The following is a 21,749-nucleotide window of genomic DNA, read 5'->3' as shown; positions in this document are numbered from 1 at the left end:
AACACTACTGGACAACGGAGAAACAGTGGCCCTCATTCTACTCGACCTCTCCGCCGCTTTCGACACAGTCTGTCACAGCACCCTCATACAACGCCTCAACAACATCGGCATACAAGGAAAAGCCTTGGACTGGATCATCTCGTTCCTCGCTGGGAGAACTCAGAGAGTCCGACTGCCCCCATTCAAATCAGAGGCCTCCGAAGTCATCTGCGGTGTACCACAAGGATCATAACTCAGTCCCACCCTCTTCAATGTTTACATGAGTCCACTTGCACCCATCGCGCGTCAACACAACCTTAACATCATCTCCTACGCTGACGACACCCAACTGGTCCTTTCCCTCACCAAAGACCCTAACACCGCCAAAACCAATCTCCACGAAGGCATGAAAGAAGTAGCTGAATGGATGAAAAACAGCCGCCTAAAACTTAACACTGACAAAACGGAGGTGCTCATCCTAGGATCATCCCCCTCTGCCTGGGACGACTCATGGTGGCCTTCGGCTCCGGGCACAGCACCCATACCCACAGACCACGCACGTAACCTCTGCTTCATCCTAGACTCCTCACTCTTGATGGCCAGACAAGTCAACGCAGTCTCATCCTCCTGCTTCAACGTACTTCGTATGCTCAAAAAAATCTTCCGTTGGATCCCCCCCGAGACAAGAAAGACTGTCACCCACGCACTGGTCACGAGTCGACTGGACTATGGAAACACACTATACGCAGGAATCACAGCCAAATTACAGAAAAAACTCCAACGCATCCAAAACGCATCAGTGAGACTCATTTTGGACATCCCTCGCCAAGATCACATTACAGGCCACCTAAAAGACCTCCACTGGCTTCCCGTCAACAAGAGAATAACGTTCCGTCTCCTCACCCACGCACACAAAGCCCTTTACAAACTAGGACCCGAATGCCTCAACACTCGACTGTCCTTCTACACACCCACCCGCCAACTAAGGTCCTCCAATCAAGCCCTCGCCTTAGTTCCGCGTATCCAAAGATCCACCATGGGAGGTAGATCCTTCTCCTACCTGGCGGCCAAGACCTGGAACTCACTCCCCACTCACCTGCGCCTTACACAGAACCACATCTCCTTCAGAAAAGAACTTAAAACCTGGCTATTCGATAAATAATGACCCCCCCCCCAAGCGCCTTGAGACCCTCTGGGTGAGTAGTGCGCTATATAAATTCCTGAACTTGAACTTGGTTTTCCCAAGACCAAAACCCTAGTAGAAAGACAGCAAGGGAAGGGGGATGTGAGAAGGTGAACTTGGAAGTCCCGTTCTTACCTTTATATAGGGACCATATTAGTAGGCACAGGGATTTCCTCGACACATGATCATCGAAAGATGTAGTCTGGAAGACTAAAATCAATGCAAAACCACGAAACACGCCCACCTCTTCTGTCTCTTCGCAGCAGGACTACAATCCGAAACCGGAAGCGGGAGGAGTTGAACCAGGAAGTCATTGCCAGGATCCAATGAAAAGAGAGCGGCACGAAGAGGAGGGGTCTTGGACCAATTATGGAGTGAAACCAATCGGGAAGAAGGACGAAGGGGCGAGAAGGAGAGAAGACGGCGACTGTAGGAGAGAAGACAAATGGAGTAACGAAGACGCCACTAGAGAAGATGTTGACAGATATAAAGCCCACCTGTCTTTTTTTGACTGAAACGTGGCTGGGAGATGGTTCGGGTCCGGATATAGCTACAGCAATCCCCCCCAGCTACGTCATCCTCAGGAAAGACAGAGCCAGAGGCCGGGGTGGCGGAGTCGCCATGGTGGTGGACAAGCGCTTTGCTTGTTCTATCATAAATACAGATGATATTCAGGGATGCGAGACTCTGGGATTCTCGCTCTCCCTGTCTCCACACCAATCGTGCTCAGGGCTCCTGGGTTATAGACCTTCCGGCCCGATGGGCTCCTTTCACGAGCAGCTCTATTCTGCTATCTCAGCGCTATGCCTAACATCAAAACACTGCTTGCTCCTAGGTGACTTTAATATCCACATGGACACTGTGGACGACACAGATAAAATCAAGATGAGTGATACTACCTCCTCATTGGGGATTATTCCATATCTTTCGGCCCCCAGGCATAGCAAAGGTCACATACTTGACCAAGTGTTTTCTACCATTCCGATTGAGATCTCCACTCCCGTACCAGTTCTCTGGTCGGACCACTATTTAGTGGACTTTCAGATCACTCTTTCTGGAAAAGTCTCTTCCAATGGGCAGGCCCGCCAAGCTCAAAATGTCAGAGCCTTCCATCGTGTCTCTCCTGACATGCTGGCGCAGGCCTTACTCACCCACCCGTGCCAGTGGACAGGCGTCCTGGACACTTCTAGAGCACCTGCAGACCTGGCTTCTCCACCAATCTGATGAACTGGCCCCTCCTCATGCAGACCGTAAACACTCTTCTCGAGCATCTGCCCCTTGGTTTTCCTCTGCTCTGGCAGAAAAACGGAGGCAATGTAAAAAAGCAGAAAGAGCATGGTGTAGACAGTATGATCTATATCCAAGGAGGCATACAGAGACTCGATCAGAGAATACCATCATGACATCACAGCAGAGAAAAAATCATACTTTGCTAAAAGAATCGAGGCAGCCGCCAACTCTTGCAAAGAAATTTTTAGGATAGTGAAGGATTTCACCTCTCCCTCTTGGTGTGCCCCCAAAAGCGTGCACTCCGAGCTTTGGATTATTGAGCTAGCCAACTTTTTTGCCAATAAAATTAAATCCATCCAGGCCTATTTCTCTGCTGCCGGGGCGGCCATAGCACAGGAAGCGCCTTCATTCCTTCCAGGTTTAGACACCGACGGCCCTCTCCTTTTGGACTTTCCGCCTCTCACTTCTCAGGCCTCCTTGGACCTTCTGATGAAATTAAAATCAGGCTCCCCTCTAGATCCCTGCCCTGCTAAATTTCTCGCCAAAGTTGCTCATGTGATTAACCCCTTATTGAATCCGGTGCTTAATCTTTCCCTTAGTACAGGGATGGTGCCACAGCTCTGGAAACAGGCACTCATTCTGCCACTTTTAAAAAAATCGAACCTAGATCCCACGGTTCACACAAACTACAGACCCATCTCCCTTTTGCCAGCATTTGCGAAAATTGTGGAGAAGCATCTCCATCTAACGCTTTCCAATTTTCTGGAGACTCATAATATTCTACACCAGTCGCAGTCAGGTTTCCCATCCAACATGAGCACTGAGACAGCTCCGCTAGAAGTTACTGAGGCCATTAAAGAAACCTTGGACTCCAGGGGCAAAGCGATGTTGGTGATGCTGGATCTCTCGGCAGCCTTTGACACCGTCCCCCATGGCCGTCTCCTTTTTAGACTCTGGGACATTGGCCGGAGGGGGTCGGTGTACAGTTGGTTTGAGTCTTTTCTAGCTGACCGCCAACAAACGGTCTGGGCCCCCCCGTTCTCCGCCACAATGCCGACACTGGAAGTGGGAGTTCCTCAGGGCTTAATTTTTTGAGCCCAACTCTCTTTAACATCTATATGGCCCCTTTGGCGGCACTGGCAGAGGCCCATGGAGCTCAGATCGTGTCATACGCTGACGACACCCAGCTCCTTTTTTCGTGTAACAGAGACTCCGACTTTGATGGTGAGATCATTAAGGGCTGCCTGGAGGCTGTTTTCGACTGGTTTCAGCGGAACAGCCTCAAGTGCAACTCCGATAAATCAGAGGTGTTGTTCTTTGGCTGCCCTCTGGATTCTAGGTGGAAGTCATGGTGGCCGGCGGCTATGTTTCCCCCCTCCAGCGACTCAGCAGTCGCAAAAAATTTCGGAGTACAGGTTGACAACGGCCTCTCTCTTAAACCTCAGGTTCTGGGCCTTGTGGGCAAATGTTTTGGTCTCCTAAAGATGATCAGGAAATTTCTGCCCCTACTTTTGCTGGACCACAGAAGAGTTACTGTGCAGGAGCCGATAGGCTCTCGCCTGGATTATGCAAATGTACTGTATCTGGGCCTCCCGGAATTCCTCCTTACGCACTTGCAAATTGTCCCGAACTCTGCTGCACGTGCTGTTTTTGGCCTCAATCAGAGAGCCAGTGCCAGCCATCTTCTTAGCACCCTCCACTGGCTCCCAATCAGAAAGCGCATTGTTTTCAAGGCACTGACGATGGCTTTTAAGGCACTTCACGGCACAGGTGCCGTGTACATCCAGAAACGGATGATGTTTTAGCCATCTAGAGCACTTAGGTCTTCCACTCTGGCCTTGGCCGCTGTACCAGCGATTCGGCGTACCCGGTGCGGCGGACGCTCTTTCAAACGCCTGGCTCCTCAGTTATGGAACGCTTTGCCCCTGTCTCCTAGGACCAATGGTAATCTTTTAGCTTTTAGGAAGGATCTCAAAACTCTGCTCTTTGTTCAGAAGGTGCTCTTTTGCTCCCCGACTCCTGTACCGCCGAGGGTTTTAAGCGCCGGGACACTCAACAGAGTAGCTGAGCACTATATAAATCTCTCCTTAACATTAACATAACATTAATAATACCAGGATGAGCGGTGGAGTTAGGAGTGGTGGTGCCCACTGGAGGAGGCTGGAGAGTGGCCGCAACTCAGGAGAGTTGCGGCGGAGCCGATGAGGAATAGGTCACAGAGACAGGGAGGGAAGGTTAAAGGGAGGTGAGAGGTAAACTTAGTAATGGGCACGGGTAGCAAAAGTATGGACTCACACACCCTAAATTCCCTGGCATGTGACACACCTCTTTATGCCTTGTGCGTGTTTTCACACATCCTGACTCTAGTCGTCTACACGGAATCCTCTATATCGTGGTAAACTCAATCCTGATTAAGTTCTATCTACGTTCGCTTTTTTCCTCACCTACCCATATCCAGACACTCCCTAAAAAGGAGTTGGCAAGAATAGTCGACTCCCGAAACAAACAAGCACTTCTTGGTGTGGTGATGGCTAAAATATAATGGACTTCCCCATCATATTAATTGACAGCTATCCTTTCTCCTCTCTGTGAGCCTGCGGGGTGACACCAACGAGAGGGAGGAGCCGGGACCAACCATCTCCAATCCCCAACCAAGCTCTGCGGCGACTGAATCAAGAGAAGAGAAAGAAGAAACACCGGTTATAACATCTGATACCCCTGTCACTGAAATAAAAAAACACACTTTTGGAAAGTATATTCAGCGTCCTCGTCTGTTTATCCGACCTGGCCTCCCACAGAAACATTAAATTGAAATGATTTTTCTGGAGTTGAGGAAAAAAACTTTAAAGTGCAAAAATAACTTTTCAAAAGTGATGTATGGAATTAATTAAAAGGAATGTGAATATTGTAAATAAATGCAATGTTCTATATTTTCAAAATAGGTTGTTCGATAATTTAAAGTTAATTAAAATGTACTATTTCTATACATTTTGGTGCCATTAATTTACATGTTGAACTATTTTAAGTAATGTAATTTAACCTTATTCCCTAAAGGGTTTTAGTTTAAGTCCCTACCCCATTATTTTCTAAAGGAAGGTGTTGCAGTACCAGTGGTTGGCCATGCATAGCGCTGCACTTACTACACAGGTGTAAGGCTACTAACGTGTAATTTGCACATGTAAGCACATGTAAGTAGCTACAAATGTTTAAGTTACTAAAAACTGTCGTTTGTGAATCCCACCCTTAGATTAGTACATCCAGAATTCTTAAATTCAGGCCATTTTGATCACAGATACAGATTGGTCAATCTGGTCTTCTTTAGTTATTTGTATGCCAGTCTTTTATGCGGACTAAAACTATACTATTAGTAAATATTGTTTGAATTAAATGTTCTTGGATAGATTTCTCTCTTTAAGAACACAACACAGATCTGCTACCTTAGTTGAAAACCCAACAATTATATTCTTCTGCTGCCCCAAAAATGCCAAGAGTTTGTAACAGAAGTAGTGATGTTAACCACAGGCATTATTTAGAACAACTTCTAAAAAAAATGTTAACTCTGAAAATCTTAGGACAATCTTGTATGCACAGAATTAAGGCCGCGAGTAAGGAGAATTTTATTAAAATACGAGAAAAAAAGAAATTCGATTTGAGATCAAAGAAGCACGATACAAATATCAAACAAAGTTAATGTCTCTCAAGTGTACATAGCAGAGTTTCATGACCTAAGTTTTTAAACTGGAGACTTGTCCAAATTCCTGAAGTATTGTGTCTCAACTGCTCACCAGTGTGGACTGATTTGCACATGACAGTTTCCCTTCTTTCATGGCATAGCAAAGTTAAAAAATAATGGAATTAAATGTTGCTAAGATGGATATATAGATGTTAAGCAGCAGTACCTCAAGCATTTCTACCCAGGACCTTTTCCCGGTCTTGGTCTTGTATGTTTTGTTTGTGAGAGGCTGGTGTGGGGCGGTAGGGCGTTTAAAGCCCCAGGTGAAAGTTGCTTTCAGGACCAGAATACAAGAGAAGCCTCTTAGAGCAGCATCTGCTTATAGTGCAGACACTCAAGCCACAATGCAAAAACGGTCTAAAAGTCTTGAGAATCAGCAGGTGGACCTATGTGAGTAGAGCCCAAACCCTTCATTATATACATTGCTGAGTGTGCCAAGGGCAAACCATTTAATTTGTTTTCAATTAGATGTCAGCAAAGACCAAAAATATCCAAGGTTATATGAAGACTTATTATAAAAAATAAACATGATTAAAGTGAAGGGTAAGCACTATCGACCCATAGGAATGGGGAATGTTGCATTAAAGGCTAGGCGCCTTATTACTTCCAGAAACAGTTCTGGGGTGTTGCTGTGATTTCTTGTTTTGTAAAAACTGAGAATCATGCCCCCATTTAGAAGTTCCTAAAGCGGACTGAAGGAATAAAAAAGATTAATTCCATGGGGCTGCCCATTCAAAGGTTGAATCACTTCATGTGTTGATGATTTATCTAAACCCCCTAATGATGCACTAGTTTGTTTTGTCCCATACTGCAGTGGGCACGGACTCTCAGAGTACTTGCTTTCATAGTTAGGTAAATGTTTTCATTTTTACCAAGGGCAAAACACGTATTTTACTAATAGTATTGTGACCTTCTATCGCAAGGGATATTCTGTGTTTTGGTCTTATTACTTTTTTGTTTTAAATATAATTCGAATAAAGTTATTAAAGACAAGAATGAGTGAGGATTATAGTTCCATAATAGAGTAGGAGGAGCTTAATTCTCTACAGACTGCAAAAACAATGTTCATATTTAAGCAATTTTTCCTGGAGAAGTTAAACGAGAAGCAAAGCCTGTTAGACACTCGGCGAAAGGTAGGTTTCAAGTGGCAACAGATGAAACTGGGATGCAGTACAACTACTAGGACAAGAGGAGTGGAAAGTACATTTTTTATAGCAGTGAAACTTTGCAAAGTTCCAGATTGTCCCAACTTGTGAACCTTGTTGTAAACCTATTGCAAAGCTTTTGTGTATATTAAAAGGTGATTTTCCACTCTCATTCAAGATGGAAGAGGCATACAGCTTTATCTGTAGGGTTTCCTTTTGAAGATTTGTCTATGTGCAATGGCAAATGTATCCTGAATTTTCCGATTATCTTTTGTGACATAAATTGTCGCAAAAGCCCAAGTCTGCATAGAATGGGAGAGAAGCGTAAAATTTCACAAGGAATATTCATGAATGTTGCATGAAAAAAACACTTGTACACTCCTACCTATGACCTCTTTCGTGTTCTACTCATGATGGTCTTGGCAAATACCAAAGATGCTGATGACATGGACCATAGTGTCTTGTCCTGGCCAATGTCTCTGTACTGGAAGGAAACCAGTAAGGAAAATGATCATCTGAGGCTCAGTAGAGGAGATGGGATCATCTCAAAAAGCCAGGTCTCGAGTCCCCTTCTGAATTCTGGGAGAGAGGATGCTGTTCGAAGGTGAAGGTTGTTCCAGGACTTCGAATCGAGGTAGGAGCATGATCGTCCTCCACTGTAGTTCGGTGGATGTAGGGAGTGTGTGCAAGGGAAGCATAGCACAGGTGTCCGGAGGGTTGGTGGAAGTTCAGGTGGTGTTTCCTTGATAATGGAGGGACTTGTCGATGTGTCAGCAACTTGAATGAGCATTTTATCTGGCTAGGGAGCCAGTGGAGGTTCCGGAGGTGGTGGGTGATGTGGGTCCGTTTGAGAAGGTCGATGATGAGTCTGGCAGCTGAGCTCTGTATTGTCTGGAGTCTCTTCAGGAGTTGGGTGGTGATTCCTGCATAGAGCGTGTTGCCGTTATCCAGCCGGGTGGGACTACGGCTTGAGTGATGGTTTTCCTGGTGCTGATGGGGAGCCATATGAAAATCTTCTGAAGCATGCGGAGGGTGTCAAAGCAAGCGTAGGAGACTGCGTTCATAGATGGGAGTTTGGTTCACTGATTGAAAATGCCTAACATGAAAGAAAGTGGATTGTTGTTTTGAACCGGTCTGTTTCTAGGATTAGAAAGCCAGTCAAAGAGGTACAGAAATACATTCATCCCTGACCTGTGAATGTGAATTGCGATCTCTGCTATCACCATCGTACACACAGGAGAGGAGTAGGGGAGGCCAAAGGGCAGAATGGCAAATGAGGTGTCTGCTAAACTGTAGGTCAGGCACAAGGAAGAACATTTTTAGCAAGTCCAAACATAACATCCAATTCCACAGGGCAGAAAGAATCTGAGTCAGATAGAGCATTTAAAGTTGTCCTCCCATAGGAAGATTGGCAGAAGGCTGTCATAGGGCAAAGATCAAAAATAGGCCTGATCCTGCCTTCCTTTTTGGGCATCAGTAAGTAGGAAGAGCAATGCTTAGTTTGAGCCAGTGGTTGCAAGTGAAGCCCACTGGCACTCATTTTTGGGTACCAGGACTTATTTTTCCTCGAACATTTGCAGAGTCAAAGAGGGAAAAATACACAATGTGGAAAGAAGGAAAATTAGAAAGACTGAAAACAAACCCACACATGGATAAAGCAGTGACCTGCTAGAGTGAAATAAAGGGGCAGGGACTGTCAAGTAGAGGACTAAAGAGGAATGAGGTGACCTGTCCACATTTAATAGTGTTGGCCGTGGGCTTTTGAGCAGAGCTTTGGGCATCAGCAATTATTCTTTTACAATTTAAGCACTAAGGGGCATATTATCAAGAACGACAATAAATTATCGCTGCTTCAGCGGCAGGAAACTGCCGATAAAGCGGCGATAATGGGCTTGATAATATGCCCTTGTGAATTCCCATAGAAGCCCAGGTTCATACCAGAAACTGGGCTTCTATGGGAATTCACAAGGACATATTATCAAGCTCATTAATGCCGCTTTAGCGCCAGTTTCCTGATGCTAAAGCGGCGATTATTTTAACGCCGTTCTTGATAATATGCCCCAAAAAGAGTTAACACACCTCACTGTTTTGATTCTTGTACCCTCTTGATAGCCCAATTGGCCAAAAGAGACGTGACTGACTGCAGAAAGATGGCAGCAGGACCTGCGGATACCTGGGTAGGAAAGGGTGGGATACAACTGGGGTTCATGTGAATGGTAGGTCATACCCTTACTGAACAGTTTGCAGCAGCCACCATTCTGAATTTAGTGATCATCGGCCAGGTAGAAAAAAAATGAATCCTTCCCCATACCAGCTGCATCTGGTCCTAGAAGGGGGAAGTAAAATCAATTTGAAACCCATTGTTGTGGGTGAGGAAGGGTGGAAAATTGCTGCCCTACGTGGTGTTGAGACTACGGCTACCACTAGGTCCTCCAGAGCCCGGAAAGGTCTGGCCCAGCTGCCGGACTGGTCGAGAGGGCTGCCTCTGCAAAAGGCTAGACCGCAAGAGTAGCTTTTAAAAGTTTTTTTATTGTTGGTGAAACTGGCAGACTGATGAAAGCAAGCTGAGGGAACAAGCATTAGCACAGCTACCTCTAAAACTTTGAAGCACAAAGTCAACCTTCTCCCCAAAGGGTCTGGATGAATCAAAAGACATGGCCATCAAGGATGTTCGGACACTACCGGAAACCCCAGTAGCTCACATCCAGGCATGACACGATCACGACACTGGTGTCCATGGTAAAGCCCATACAGACCATTCTGTCAAGGGCAGTCATCAAGACATATTTTACAGCATCTTGTCAGTCCTGGATCATTCTAATCATCTCAGAGGTCATGTGTGTATTGGCCCATTGACATGACAGAGAACTCTTAGGGCCCAAAGGCCAGGATGACAAGAGCATATTATTTTGCCAATAGCTTAAATTTTCATTGGCTCCCTATTTGGCAGTGCAGAGGGAAAATGTTTGGATTGACCATGCTCATGGATGTTTAGATCACTGAACTTTACTGGGTCTGCCGTTGGGGAAGGAAGGCTGGGTTTTCAGGTACCAGATGATTTTAGTGAGCCAGAAGGCAACTAACTGGGGATGCTGAGCACAACGTCATCAAAGAGTCTCTTAAAGTGTCTTTCAGAGCCTTATTCAATGCTAGCAAGCGCTGTATCATGGACGGCCCAGGTGCAGACTGCTGTCGATGAGGTTGCTTTGCTTCAATAGTAGCTGCAAGTTAAGAACGCCTGCAGCAGTGAAGACAACAATTGCAAAAGTGGCACCTTGCTCTGTGGGTGTCCTTTGCATAGATTCTAATTCAGTTTCGGTGAGGTGTCTAAATCACTTGCATTTTGTAAGTCCACATATAATCCAGCATTAGTATAATGAAGAGATAGCAAGTTGCCTGCCTCCTCTTCCTGGCTGTCCTCATTGTGCAGCATATTCTGAAGCTGTATCTGAATCCAAGCCGAACTGGGTCTCTAGCCTCATGTATTACAGTCGCCCAGGGCAAGATTGGGACTGTCCAATGTTGCAGGCTGTGCATGGGTTATCTCGAAGTGCAACATGGGTCTAACGTGACAGCTGTAGGCTCTGGATTGGAGTTCAGCATCCTCACTGAATCCAAAATGCGCATCTCCAGGGTCATGTTTGAAGCCTTTGTGGTTGGAACCGGTTTGGCCCCCAGGGGCCCGAGTGGAAGTGTGGGCGGTGCTGGTAAAGAACTGGAAGGAGAACAAATGCGGTCATCAGTTGGTACTGGGGAGGAGCCCTCATGACTCTCAGGGGCTTGAAGGCGCTCCATATACACCTGCCATTACCTTGAAAATCTGCAGCCGGGCCGCTTTTGTAGGCCTCTATCTGCTACCGCGTTGTCGACAACCCGCAGAATTCAGAGGCACAAGGAACAACTGGAAAAAGTATTTAATGCACATTTCTCTTAAGCTTTAGCTTTTATAAGAAGCTTATAATACAAATTTGTAGAACATGTTCCATATACATGATATCAGTATTCAGACATCTGTTCAATTTCTTTCAATAATCCAGTCCGTTTTTAAAGATCTTAAATAGACCACAGCAGTAGTTTTAATTAGAATATCAATTCGCTTTTTAAATAAAGCTCCTAAAGTTTTAGTTTTTTACAGTTCCAATTGTTGTATATAACAGGTGAGAGAGATTATTGCTTAATGGAATTATAGTGAATGGTACTAGTATGTTCCTTAAACCAGCTCTGATGGAGGACTGAACCAGTTGGTCCTGTCAGGAGTTGATCTGTGTCCTTTGAGTAACCCCAGATATCTGCAGTCAGCACTAAACTAGCTGATCCTTTTTGCTTACTTGCAATAGTCCACCATGGATAACCATTATTTGCCCCTTTTTAATGCATTTTCGACAGTGTGGGAATGGGAAAAAATACCTAGGAAATTTGATCTTGTGTAAAAGCTGCAAATGTCAATTTGAGGCAATCTTCTGGATTTATAAACAAGTGTTAGACTTGAGAGGCTAAAGACTAGGGTCCTAAGAAATGAGCTGCAATGACCTCCATAGCGTATGTAAGAAATAAGAAAGCCTGATGGATATCCTTCTCCTGAGCCAATATTGAATGTGAGTGCCCACTTGAACAACCTTATCTAATGCACAAAAGGAAGAGAGCCAGCAAGACCCCTCTTAATAAAATAACTAGTTGGGACACCCTCTATATCGTACCTGGGAAGTAAGTCGGCAGCTGGAGCAACCTTCACTGATGCATGTGGGGAAGAGGACTGATAGTTGAGGCTTTGCAAAATTTGAAGTTTCCCCACTTTCAGCAGGATTACCACCAAAAGCTCACCCACGATGCTCCACCAAACTTTTAACTCAAAGAGTCCTTTCTCTCCCATACCTCCAATACTTCGACCCCACTCTTTTGCTTCCCTTCCTCCAATCATACCATGAAACAACTGCAAAGTGTCATCATCAAGCCACACAAATGCACACAGCCCTCAGTTTCGGAAACAAGAATAAAGTCTTTGACTTAACTGAATTAATCTGAGAAAGGTTTGGTTGTTTTGTGGTTTGTGTTTATTGGGTACATGCATAAATACTCTTGAAAATGTCCTCACCTCTTTCCAAAAGACAAAGAGGGTACCACTGATGATGATCACGGCAGAGAGCAGGATCTTCAATATCAGAGTTTTGTTGAGGATTGAATCTTTAGCACACCGCGGAGGCTGTTTGACTGCATCTTTATCAACAGGCTCCACTCCCAAGCTGTGAAAATAAACAAAACCCATGGGAAATGTGAGTGTATTATGGAGCATAAGCATCGGCTAATAGATTAGAGGAACCACACTATATTGCGCACAGAAGGTCTAGCTGAATAACGTAGGCATAGGAGGACACCTGGTCAGATCTCGAAATACCTTCTGCAAAGTGCTTTCGCTACGTAAATCCCGATGAAGTGAGGCAAAGGTATGATGGTGCATGTCAACTTCACAAGAGTAAAACCCTAATTTGTGTCAAATAAGAGGCATTTCTTGGTGATGAAGAATCTCTGGGATGCACTAACCAAAAAGGCTTTAAATATTTAATACATGCATTCATAAGAATAACATATTTGCAATACCCTTCAAGTTAAATATTTTATGCATATATAGCTAGATATAAAAAAATTATGAAAAGGTAGACTTCAACAGCACCCATCCTTTTCAAATATTTGCACAACATTATCAGAAATGAGATGGTCCCTGAATAGGAGCCATAATGCATGTAATTTCAGATAATGCAGTGTACTCCGCGATGGAGAAATCCTCATCCCAGCACATTCATCGGCACCTCCCTCCACTTGCTATGCAGTCTGCTACAACCGGGGGTGTACTTACCAATAGTGCAATAGGTGCATGAACTCTAAGGACCAGGTTCTGAGGGGACCTCTGAACCCAAATGTAACTACCCAACTGACAAATGTGTTTATACAATTGCAGATGATATAACACAAAGGAGACAGATGTAGCATCCTTCCCAATATCATGTAGGGAATAAGGGAAACAGCCGAAACACAATTCTGAACACACCTAACGTATAAACGAGACAGATGGATCTTCCTTCCTAACAAATACAGGAAATAAGGGAGCCAGCTAGAATACCTTTCCCAACAAATATAAGGAATAAGGGAGCCAGCTGGAAGAACTTTCTCAACTCACTAGGGGACTCAGCTGTAACTTCACTAATACTTATAGATAATATGCGAGTAATTAATTTAGGGTTAAGGGAGCAAGTTGCAACACCATGCAAGTGAGGTAACTGGAATGTCCTCAATGCAGACGAGGAAGAGAACAGTCACTTGGAGCACACTTCAACAACTGCAAGTTGTGAAGTCTAGATATATGTGGGGCCTTACCTTACCTTATGCATGTGGGTAAGAGACCCAGCAGAAGTTTATCCAAACAGCTGATGACCTACCATTTTCTCCAGGACTCGCACCATAGATTGTGTCCTCAGGACCCAAGGATCAGAACCACCTGAATTATGACTCATTGTTGAGTGGCGGTGCTTACCTCTGAGCCGGCGGCCCATCCATTATAATGTTGATCCATAGAATCTGCATCGCGTTAAGTGGGTTTGGCAGGTTAAACACTGTAGACAAAGTAATCAAGCTCAAAGCTGAAATACTCCTAAAATGAGAAAAAATAATACTTGTCAGGAAGCCATGTCATCTTTCCAGACACTGCTTCTTGAAAAATGTATATCACATATGAATCCAATCAACCATCTTATTTTGTTCTATTTCATACTTACGTGCTGAGCTGAAATCGAACAAAGTTTTTGATGTTGTGAAATATCCCCTTTCCTTCTTCAATGGCACTCCTTAAAATGAGAAGTAGGAAAAATTTTAGGTCAGTAAAGTAGGTGAAAAAATAAAAATAATGAATAGAGCATTTAAGTTACTTCTACTACATACTGCAATACTCCAATTCTAAATCCAATTTGTGCTGTATACCAGTGAGAGGGAGGGAGCACAATCAATGCCACAATTGTAATTTATATAGCGCATTATCACCAACGGTCTCTAAGCGCTTGCTTTGGGAACCCGTCCTGGATTTTCCCTGTGAGATAACCTGTACTGGGCACCCCCAAGGCGAAAGCCAGGCATCCCGCCGCAGGGGGCCATAGTGGAGATTAAGCAAGCTATTGCCCAGAGTTGCAGAGTGTGAACCCGTGATTCGAGCCGGCACCGAAGCGAGAATTATCGAGTCCGTGGACATTTTGGGCTCAAGACCCTGCCGCGTCGGGAATTCAACCCTGGTCCCGGGTCTGACCTCTGCTTCATGGTCTGCCTCTTCTAACCATTGAGCCACACTTCTCCACAAGTCATAAGTGTGCTATGTTATTTATGTTATGTTATTTAGAATTTCTAACGCGCACAGATACTGCAAGAGTGTCCTGGCGCGAACCTTGAGAGAGTGAAGAAACGCCAAGATTAGGGGAAAAGATGCGTTTTCAGCTTCTTCTTGAAAAGAATCGGGTCCTGAATGCCCCGAAGCGCAAAGGACAGATCATTCCAGGCCAAAGCGGCCTTCACGGCTAGAGAGCTGCCGCCTGACCTTTACAGGCGGAAACACAGGATTTTGGCCAGGAGTGGAGTGGAAGAACGCAGTTCTCTTGCAGGGGTGTAAAAGGAAAACCGTTTCTGAAGATAGCCAGGCCCAGTGGCATAAAGAGCACGGTTGGATCTTAAATCTGACCTCTCTGACCCTGCTACACCAGGAAGAGACTCTGAAGGTGAGTAACAGTACCTTGCAGGCTGTGATTACTGCCAACCTGGTATTTATTTACCTCTTCTCAGGGAATTTGAGAACAAAGATCCTGAAGAGGACATGCAGAAAGGTCAGAGACAGTCATAAGTGTTTTTTTAAAAAAACACTTTACAAGAAATTTCCTCTTCAAGCACCTAACTGAAATACATGTCCCACTTAATTGTAATGGTTTGCATTTTGCCATATAGGACTGGTCTTGCTGCACATCTCCAGTTCATGAGTTTTCGCCTCACTGACATAGTAAAGAAGAGTATGTCTATTTGTTATGCAACAAAGTCTCCCTTTGATCTAATGTATACCGAGGACCTTTTTAATACTGTTGATTTATGACCTCTTTAGTTTGTGAAAATAGCTTATGGCTCTGAGTCTGTGGAAGCTCAGGACCTGATTTAGGGTTTGGTGGACAGGGTACTCTGTCCACCAAACCATTGCTCCGCCTGCCTCATTTAGGGCTGGCAGTCCTTGACATTTCCATCATCTGAGCCACCTCAAGTAGGTCTGTTAATGGGAAACTTTGTATGACTGCCCTACTATGTTTGATATTACATCACCAACCCTATTTAGGGTGAATAGTGTAATGTATTTATTTATTTGTTATCACTACAATGAGGAACTTAGTGGCGAGGGACAGAAAAAAGTAATAAACCACAGAACCTGGAAGACAAATTCTCAGGGTGAGTGGGTTGTTTGTTTTTTGTTGGTCAGATACAAACTTATGCTTTGGGAGTTTGTTTCTGAAAGACAAAAAACTTTTTGTACATTGAAAGGAACCTGCTGTGATGGCTGCTACTTTCAGTGTACGGAGATGACTGCTGGGCTGATGGTCATCCATACATGTGACAGACAGCAGTCTGTCAGGATGCAGAGGTAATGTCCTTCTCCACCCTGATGGATGGAGTACTAGCTGTCAAAACCATAAATCAGGCCTTTAGAGTCTGGGCAAGGTTAGTGCAGTCCATCTTCAAAGATTTGTACAACTTTTCCCACATAGATGAGTTATTTAATGGTCCTCACCTTTGCTTTCCTTCCTTCCTTCACAAACCTGTTCTCCCTTACCCACTTTATAATCATTACATTTTGTAATGAGGTTCCTCAAAAATATCAGTAAATCTGCAGCTTTGTTTTTTCATATTAGATTACATGAGTCTAGAAGTCATCAGCGTGTCTCTTCTTCGTCGCATCTCCACATCTCTTCCTGATGAGTCCGGCCGGGAACAGAAGAAGGAAGCGTACAGGCTCCCCTAAGTCAATCACGACGCTCCTAACAGCAGTGTTGTGATTGGTCTGAGTGCTGTGGTTTGGTGCTCAGACGGGGACTATGAGCCTGGGTATGTTCACCACCCAGGCTGTAATACAGCCTGGGTGAAGAACATGCTAAGTGCGCATGACTGTTTGGCCGACCCAAGACGGTCGGACAAACATCATGCGCACTTACAGAGTGCCCACTACTCCTTCCCCTGCTCTGTGCGCAGAGCAGCCCTGCCCGCCAAACTGCTTCAGCAGGGGAAAACAAAATGATAATAACATTGTGTTATTATCATTTTATTATTTCTTTTTTTACACTGCTGAAAAGCAATGCGGCAACACTCCTCCACCTTAGCGGAGGAGCTACCACTGCGCCATTTTAAAGACCCAGCAGCGACGCCAAACACAGCTTTCATAAACACCACTGCATGAACACCAGAGTTATGCACATACATGAAACAACCAAACCAGGAATGACTCATTCTTTGTCACACACTGTCCCTCATTTGTCATAAGGGAAATTGAACACTTATTTGAACCTATTCCAGCAATGAACCTCATCGTTCATGCAGAAGTGCGAAACATTCAGGGCAGATCCCTCTGTCATGTCCCATCTTTGGATGCCAGCAATCCAAGGATGCTATATTTTGGAAACATTATTGCTCCAGGGCAGTGCACTTCTGAAATCATTATTCATCCTGGCAATATATTCTTGATGCCTGTATTAGTCCAAGGAGAATTATGTCTCCCAGCACACTTTTTCTCCAGAGTACTGAATTCCCAGAGAGAGCATTCACTTTCTTCACAGTATTCCAAATTGGAGAACTCCCAATGTCAATTTACTTGATGAACACAGCATTCTTGACGGGCTTGTTTCTTGTGATACTTTATTGCTAATGGGTGCTTTTAAATACAAGTTATTGCTTTACAATCTTTACACTGGCACTTAAATCCTGATGAAGCAACCCCATTCGCAATATATTCTTGGTGCAGTAATGGGCCGCGTATTATTTGTAAATGTACAAAGTATTTGATGGCCTTTAATCTTAAAATGTGAATCATTCTTTTGGCACAGGATTTTTGATGGAAGGTAGGTCTCCTGGACATCCTATTACTGACTGCCTTAACCCCTTCGCTGCGGCCGCGATTTTACCGCTGTGCGGTAAACAAAAGAAGAGGGCGGGGCCGCGACGAACCCCAGCCGTCATCAGCACACGCCCACCGCGGGGCTTGACGGCTGGGGTTCGTCACCAGCATGGGAGGGGTTAATGTAGTTTTCCTAGCAAGGTACTAGATAGGGCTTGTGTTTGCTGGAGGACTTCGACTGAGAAGGATACCATGTAGCATTAGAGACACAACTATTTCTGTTGTGCATCACTATTTTCAGAGGCCTGATTGAGAAATAAGTGACAGTGCTTACTTGTAATCTGGTCTAGAGAGCCTTATTAATCGATTGATTATGATCAAGTGATTGAGATGTGATGGTGTGAAAGTGTTAGTTGAACTACCTCCTTTGACCTTTGTTTCTGTATGTAGTTTGGGAAGACAGCTCACAGCTTTGTATATATGAAGGTTTCCAATCCAGGTCAAATAAATTAGCAAAAAAGGGTTCTACTAGAGAAAAGTTAACATTTTGAGGACTATCCGCCCGATTCATCAAAGAAAATAGCGCTCGCAAAGGGCCAGATTCTGAGAATCTGGCCCTTTGCAAGAGCGATTTTTGCATTTGGGATTCAGCATCCCAAATGTAAAAATCGCTAATTGCGATCTCGCAATTTTGCGAGGAATTACATTTAAGGAATCTCTATTTGAGATTCCTTAAATGCAATTCATCATCCAATTTAATTTTGCGAATTCGCAATTTCTAGCCGCAATTTACCGCGAGGTCAGACCTCATGGTAAATTGCGAAAACTCAGAAAAATGCATTTAAATGCATTTTTCTGAGTTGCAGGTTACACACACACACATGTCCTTTGGACATGTGTGTGTGCAACACCTGTGTAAAATTTCATTTGAGGGGTGCTACAGGGTGTCCTTTGGACACCCCTGGCACCCTTCAAATCGCCATCTTATTTGCGATTAGCAAATTGCTAATCGCAAATAAGGAATACTCCCCATTCATTCCTATGGGCCTTTTGGCCCATAGGAATGAATGGCGAGTTATTCCTTATTTGCGATTAGCAATTTGCTAATCGCAAATAAGGAATATGTAGGAATCGCATATCTTCATGCAATTTCTACATGAATCCCGTTTTGCCAGTCCTTAATAGCGATTCGCTATGAATCGCTATTAGGGCCTTGCAAAACGGGAGAATGATGAATCAGGCTGTATGTTTTTTTTTCTATAAAGATCTGGCACACCATCTGCAGATACATCACCTTCTGAGTGCCCCAAAGGGCCATGCTGTATCTGGGACTTTTTACAGCAATTGCTTCAGCTAGCCAAAAGGTAGCACCATCAGGCTCTGTGGCGGCCTAACGCTGCATCTGAAAATAGGACTATGAGCCATAAATAGGCATTGCCCCTGTGTCTTGATGCCAGTTTTCTTGGAACTCTTCTGCTCTCTAAGACTCTGATTAGTCGTGCCAGCTTGCAAATGTGACAGTGTGCAACATCTAACTTGGGACCTTTTAGAGCCCTTAAAGTACACTCTACAGAATGAGGAGCCGGGAAGGTGGTGAGGAATCTGCGTTGTGATATACTATCCACCAGAAACAGTGTTACCAATGGTTAGTAACTTGTACTTCTGATAGATATTTCTAACCATAGATTCCTGGCAGTTAGACTGGATGCCACAGCATTACCTACCAAAAGGTGGAGAGTCTCAGGAGAGGACTTATGCCAAGGCGTCCTTCAGGATAGAGCAGAATAAGCCCCCCTTCCAAGTAAGCTTGACGGTTAACACAGCTAATGCCTTATGTAGGTTTGTACTGAAGCCTGGCAAATGGACAACACTGGAACACCCCACATAAGTGCCGTATTGGAGACTTTTGCTCTGGTGGAATGAGCCCAAAGGCCCTCTGGAGGCTCCTTTTTGGCAAGAGCACAGCATGTTTTTATGCATAGGACAATCCACCTAGATTTGCTTCTGAACCTCCTTTCCATTCTTTGCCCTGCCTGCAATAAAAAGCAATTTAATTTCATGTGCTCAGTGTAGTAGGTAAGAGCAATTTTGGATCCAACAGGAGAAGCCTCTGCTCCTGAGAAGAGGGAGTTGGACTTTTCCAGGTTGAAGGATGAGACCACCTTCAGTGAAAAGGAAGCACAAGTTCAAAGCATTAGCTTGTCCTGGAAGAAGGCGGTATAGGGATGCGGCACAGAGAGCACTCGTAGGTCAGCGACAGCACTCAGAAGTAATTGCAATGAGGGCTGCAATTTAATGATCAACAACTGGAGAGAGCAACTAGGCATAGACTCGAAGGACATGCACATCAAGGAATAAGAGGACCAAATTAAGGACCATTTGAGGCATGATAAATGAAATTGGTAACCTAATTAACAAATGTTAGTCAGGCATACATAGAAAGTCTGAAACAGTGTCTACAAAATTCCTTGCTGGGCCAGAGATAAAATATCAGACAACAGACAACAGACTACTGTAATTCACTTTACGCCGGGGCCAACAAGGGCCTTCTGCAGCGCTTGCAGGTCATACAAAATGCGGCAGCGCATTTTGCCCTTGCCCTGCCTTGGTTGTCATCTATGACCTTGGCGAGGAAGAATCTCCACTGGCTCCCTATTCCCTCAAGGATCACGTTCAAACTTCTCTGTCTAACATATAAGGCTTTAATTGCAGGTCTGGCTGATGCCCTTGGATCCCTACTTACTAGGTATGTCCCGAACAGATGCCTACGCTCCAGTGAGCTTAACCAACTGGTAATCCCTCGAGCCAAGAAGGCTAGTTGGGGGAGTAAAGCTTTTTCCATTCTGGCACCCCAGATGTGGAATACACTCCCCCTTGAGATCAAGTCATTGCCTTCTTATGACCTTTTCAGGAAGTCATTGAAAACTTGGCTTTTCATTAAAGCATACCAGTAAGCTCTGATTCTGACTGCTGACAGCTAGTTATTTGATTTAGGCGCCTTGACGCCCATTGGGCATAGCTGCGCATTACAAATGCCATTTCATTCATTCATTCATTCAACATATACTGAAGAGGAGCAACTTGACAATCCTCACACTAGACCACAAACCTTGCCCATTTACAAGCAGAAATATATTTGATAAACAGGCACCCAGCCTCAAGAATATCATCCACTACTTCTGGAGACATGTCATGCCTGATCAATTATGTCACTTAATCTTCAGGCATGTAGGTGTAGGTTGTGGATGCTTTAGGTGCAGGACCAGGCTCTGTTGCGGAACAGAAGGTTTGCCCAAAGAGGCAGAGGGTTCAGAAGGCAAATGGTCCGGCTCAGTAAATCAGAGTACCGCACTTTCCTGCCCATGCCGATGATACCCGGATGATCTGAGCCCAGTGTTTCCTGATCTTCTCTAGAACATGTGGCACAAGTGACAAGGTGTACACGCTTTTTGGTGGGAAATCCAGCAATGAAGTAATCTTGAAACTATGTTCTTGGTAGTGGTGAAAAGATCCAGCCAAGTCATGCAGTGCAAGGTAAAGATGCCTTGAACCACCTCAGAAGGAAGACACCATTTATGGTCTGCCAGATGATCCCTGCTGAGTTTGTCTGTCCTGGCATTCAGCAAGCCTGACAAACTGTTCACAAAGAATTAGCTTTGATGTCCAGTGTCACAGTGCCTCATGGAGCAGGGCCCGCTACCCAACACTGCCATGCTTCTTGCATTACCACATTGTGATGGTGTTGTTCACCAAGACGTATACTGGTATTCCCTTTGATGTGAAGGAAGTAGGGAATGCCATCAGAGCTGAATCGCATGAAGCTGAAGAAGGTTGATGTGGTGCTTCGTCTCCGTTGATCTCGACCTCTCGTGGATGACTGCTGCAGCCCGAAGATGACTGATCTTTCACTACTGTGAGCTCTGGGTGGGCTGGAAGAACGGTTTGCCACAGGTCGGATTAGTGTATGACAGCCACCACTAAAGGTCCCTGGGATGCCTCTTCTGAAATATGGATATTGTCCAAAATGAAGATCCCGTGCTGAGGTTCCAGCACTGGGACAGCAGAAAGCTCAAGGTAAAGAGGCTATGAAGCCCTAAAAAATGTCCGCAGCATAAGCCAGCACTGAGACGTAATCATTAGGGTCATAACCATAGTCATCCAGATTCACTGCTGGGGTTGAAATGCTTTGAGCACCACTATGAAGGATGGCCCCAATAAAGCGAATCCACAATATGATGAGATTTTGTCTTGTTGATAGGAAAACCCAGGAATTATATAAGGTTGAAAGCTGTCCAGATTGTCTGCAAATGATTTCTGTGAACCTTCTTTAAGCAGTCAGTCATCTATGTACAGGAATACAAG

At 44.7% G+C, this 21,749-nt stretch overlaps 1 protein-coding gene across 2 annotated transcripts in view; it reads right to left on the bottom strand.

Moving 5' to 3' along the window:
• Positions 1-21,749, bottom strand: part of ATP2C2 (ATPase secretory pathway Ca2+ transporting 2) — a 319,746-nt gene that overhangs the window by 13,925 nt on the left and 284,072 nt on the right. For both annotated transcript variants that reach the window (XM_086945837.1, XM_086945838.1), the window contains exons 22-24: positions 14,038-14,106; positions 13,797-13,913; positions 12,363-12,510 (exon numbers count right to left, since the gene is read on the bottom strand). In XM_086945837.1, coding sequence (XP_086801963.1) covers positions 12,363-12,510; positions 13,797-13,913; positions 14,038-14,106 — 334 coding nt within the window. The remainder of the gene's footprint in view (positions 1-12,362; positions 12,511-13,796; positions 13,914-14,037; positions 14,107-21,749) is intronic.

The sequence above is a fragment of the Lissotriton vulgaris genome, chromosome 12, assembly GCF_964263255.1.
Source record: "Lissotriton vulgaris chromosome 12, aLisVul1.2, whole genome shotgun sequence".
Classification (NCBI taxonomy): domain Eukaryota; kingdom Metazoa; phylum Chordata; class Amphibia; order Caudata; family Salamandridae; genus Lissotriton; species Lissotriton vulgaris.
This window is presented reverse-complemented; position numbering and strand designations above follow the sequence as displayed.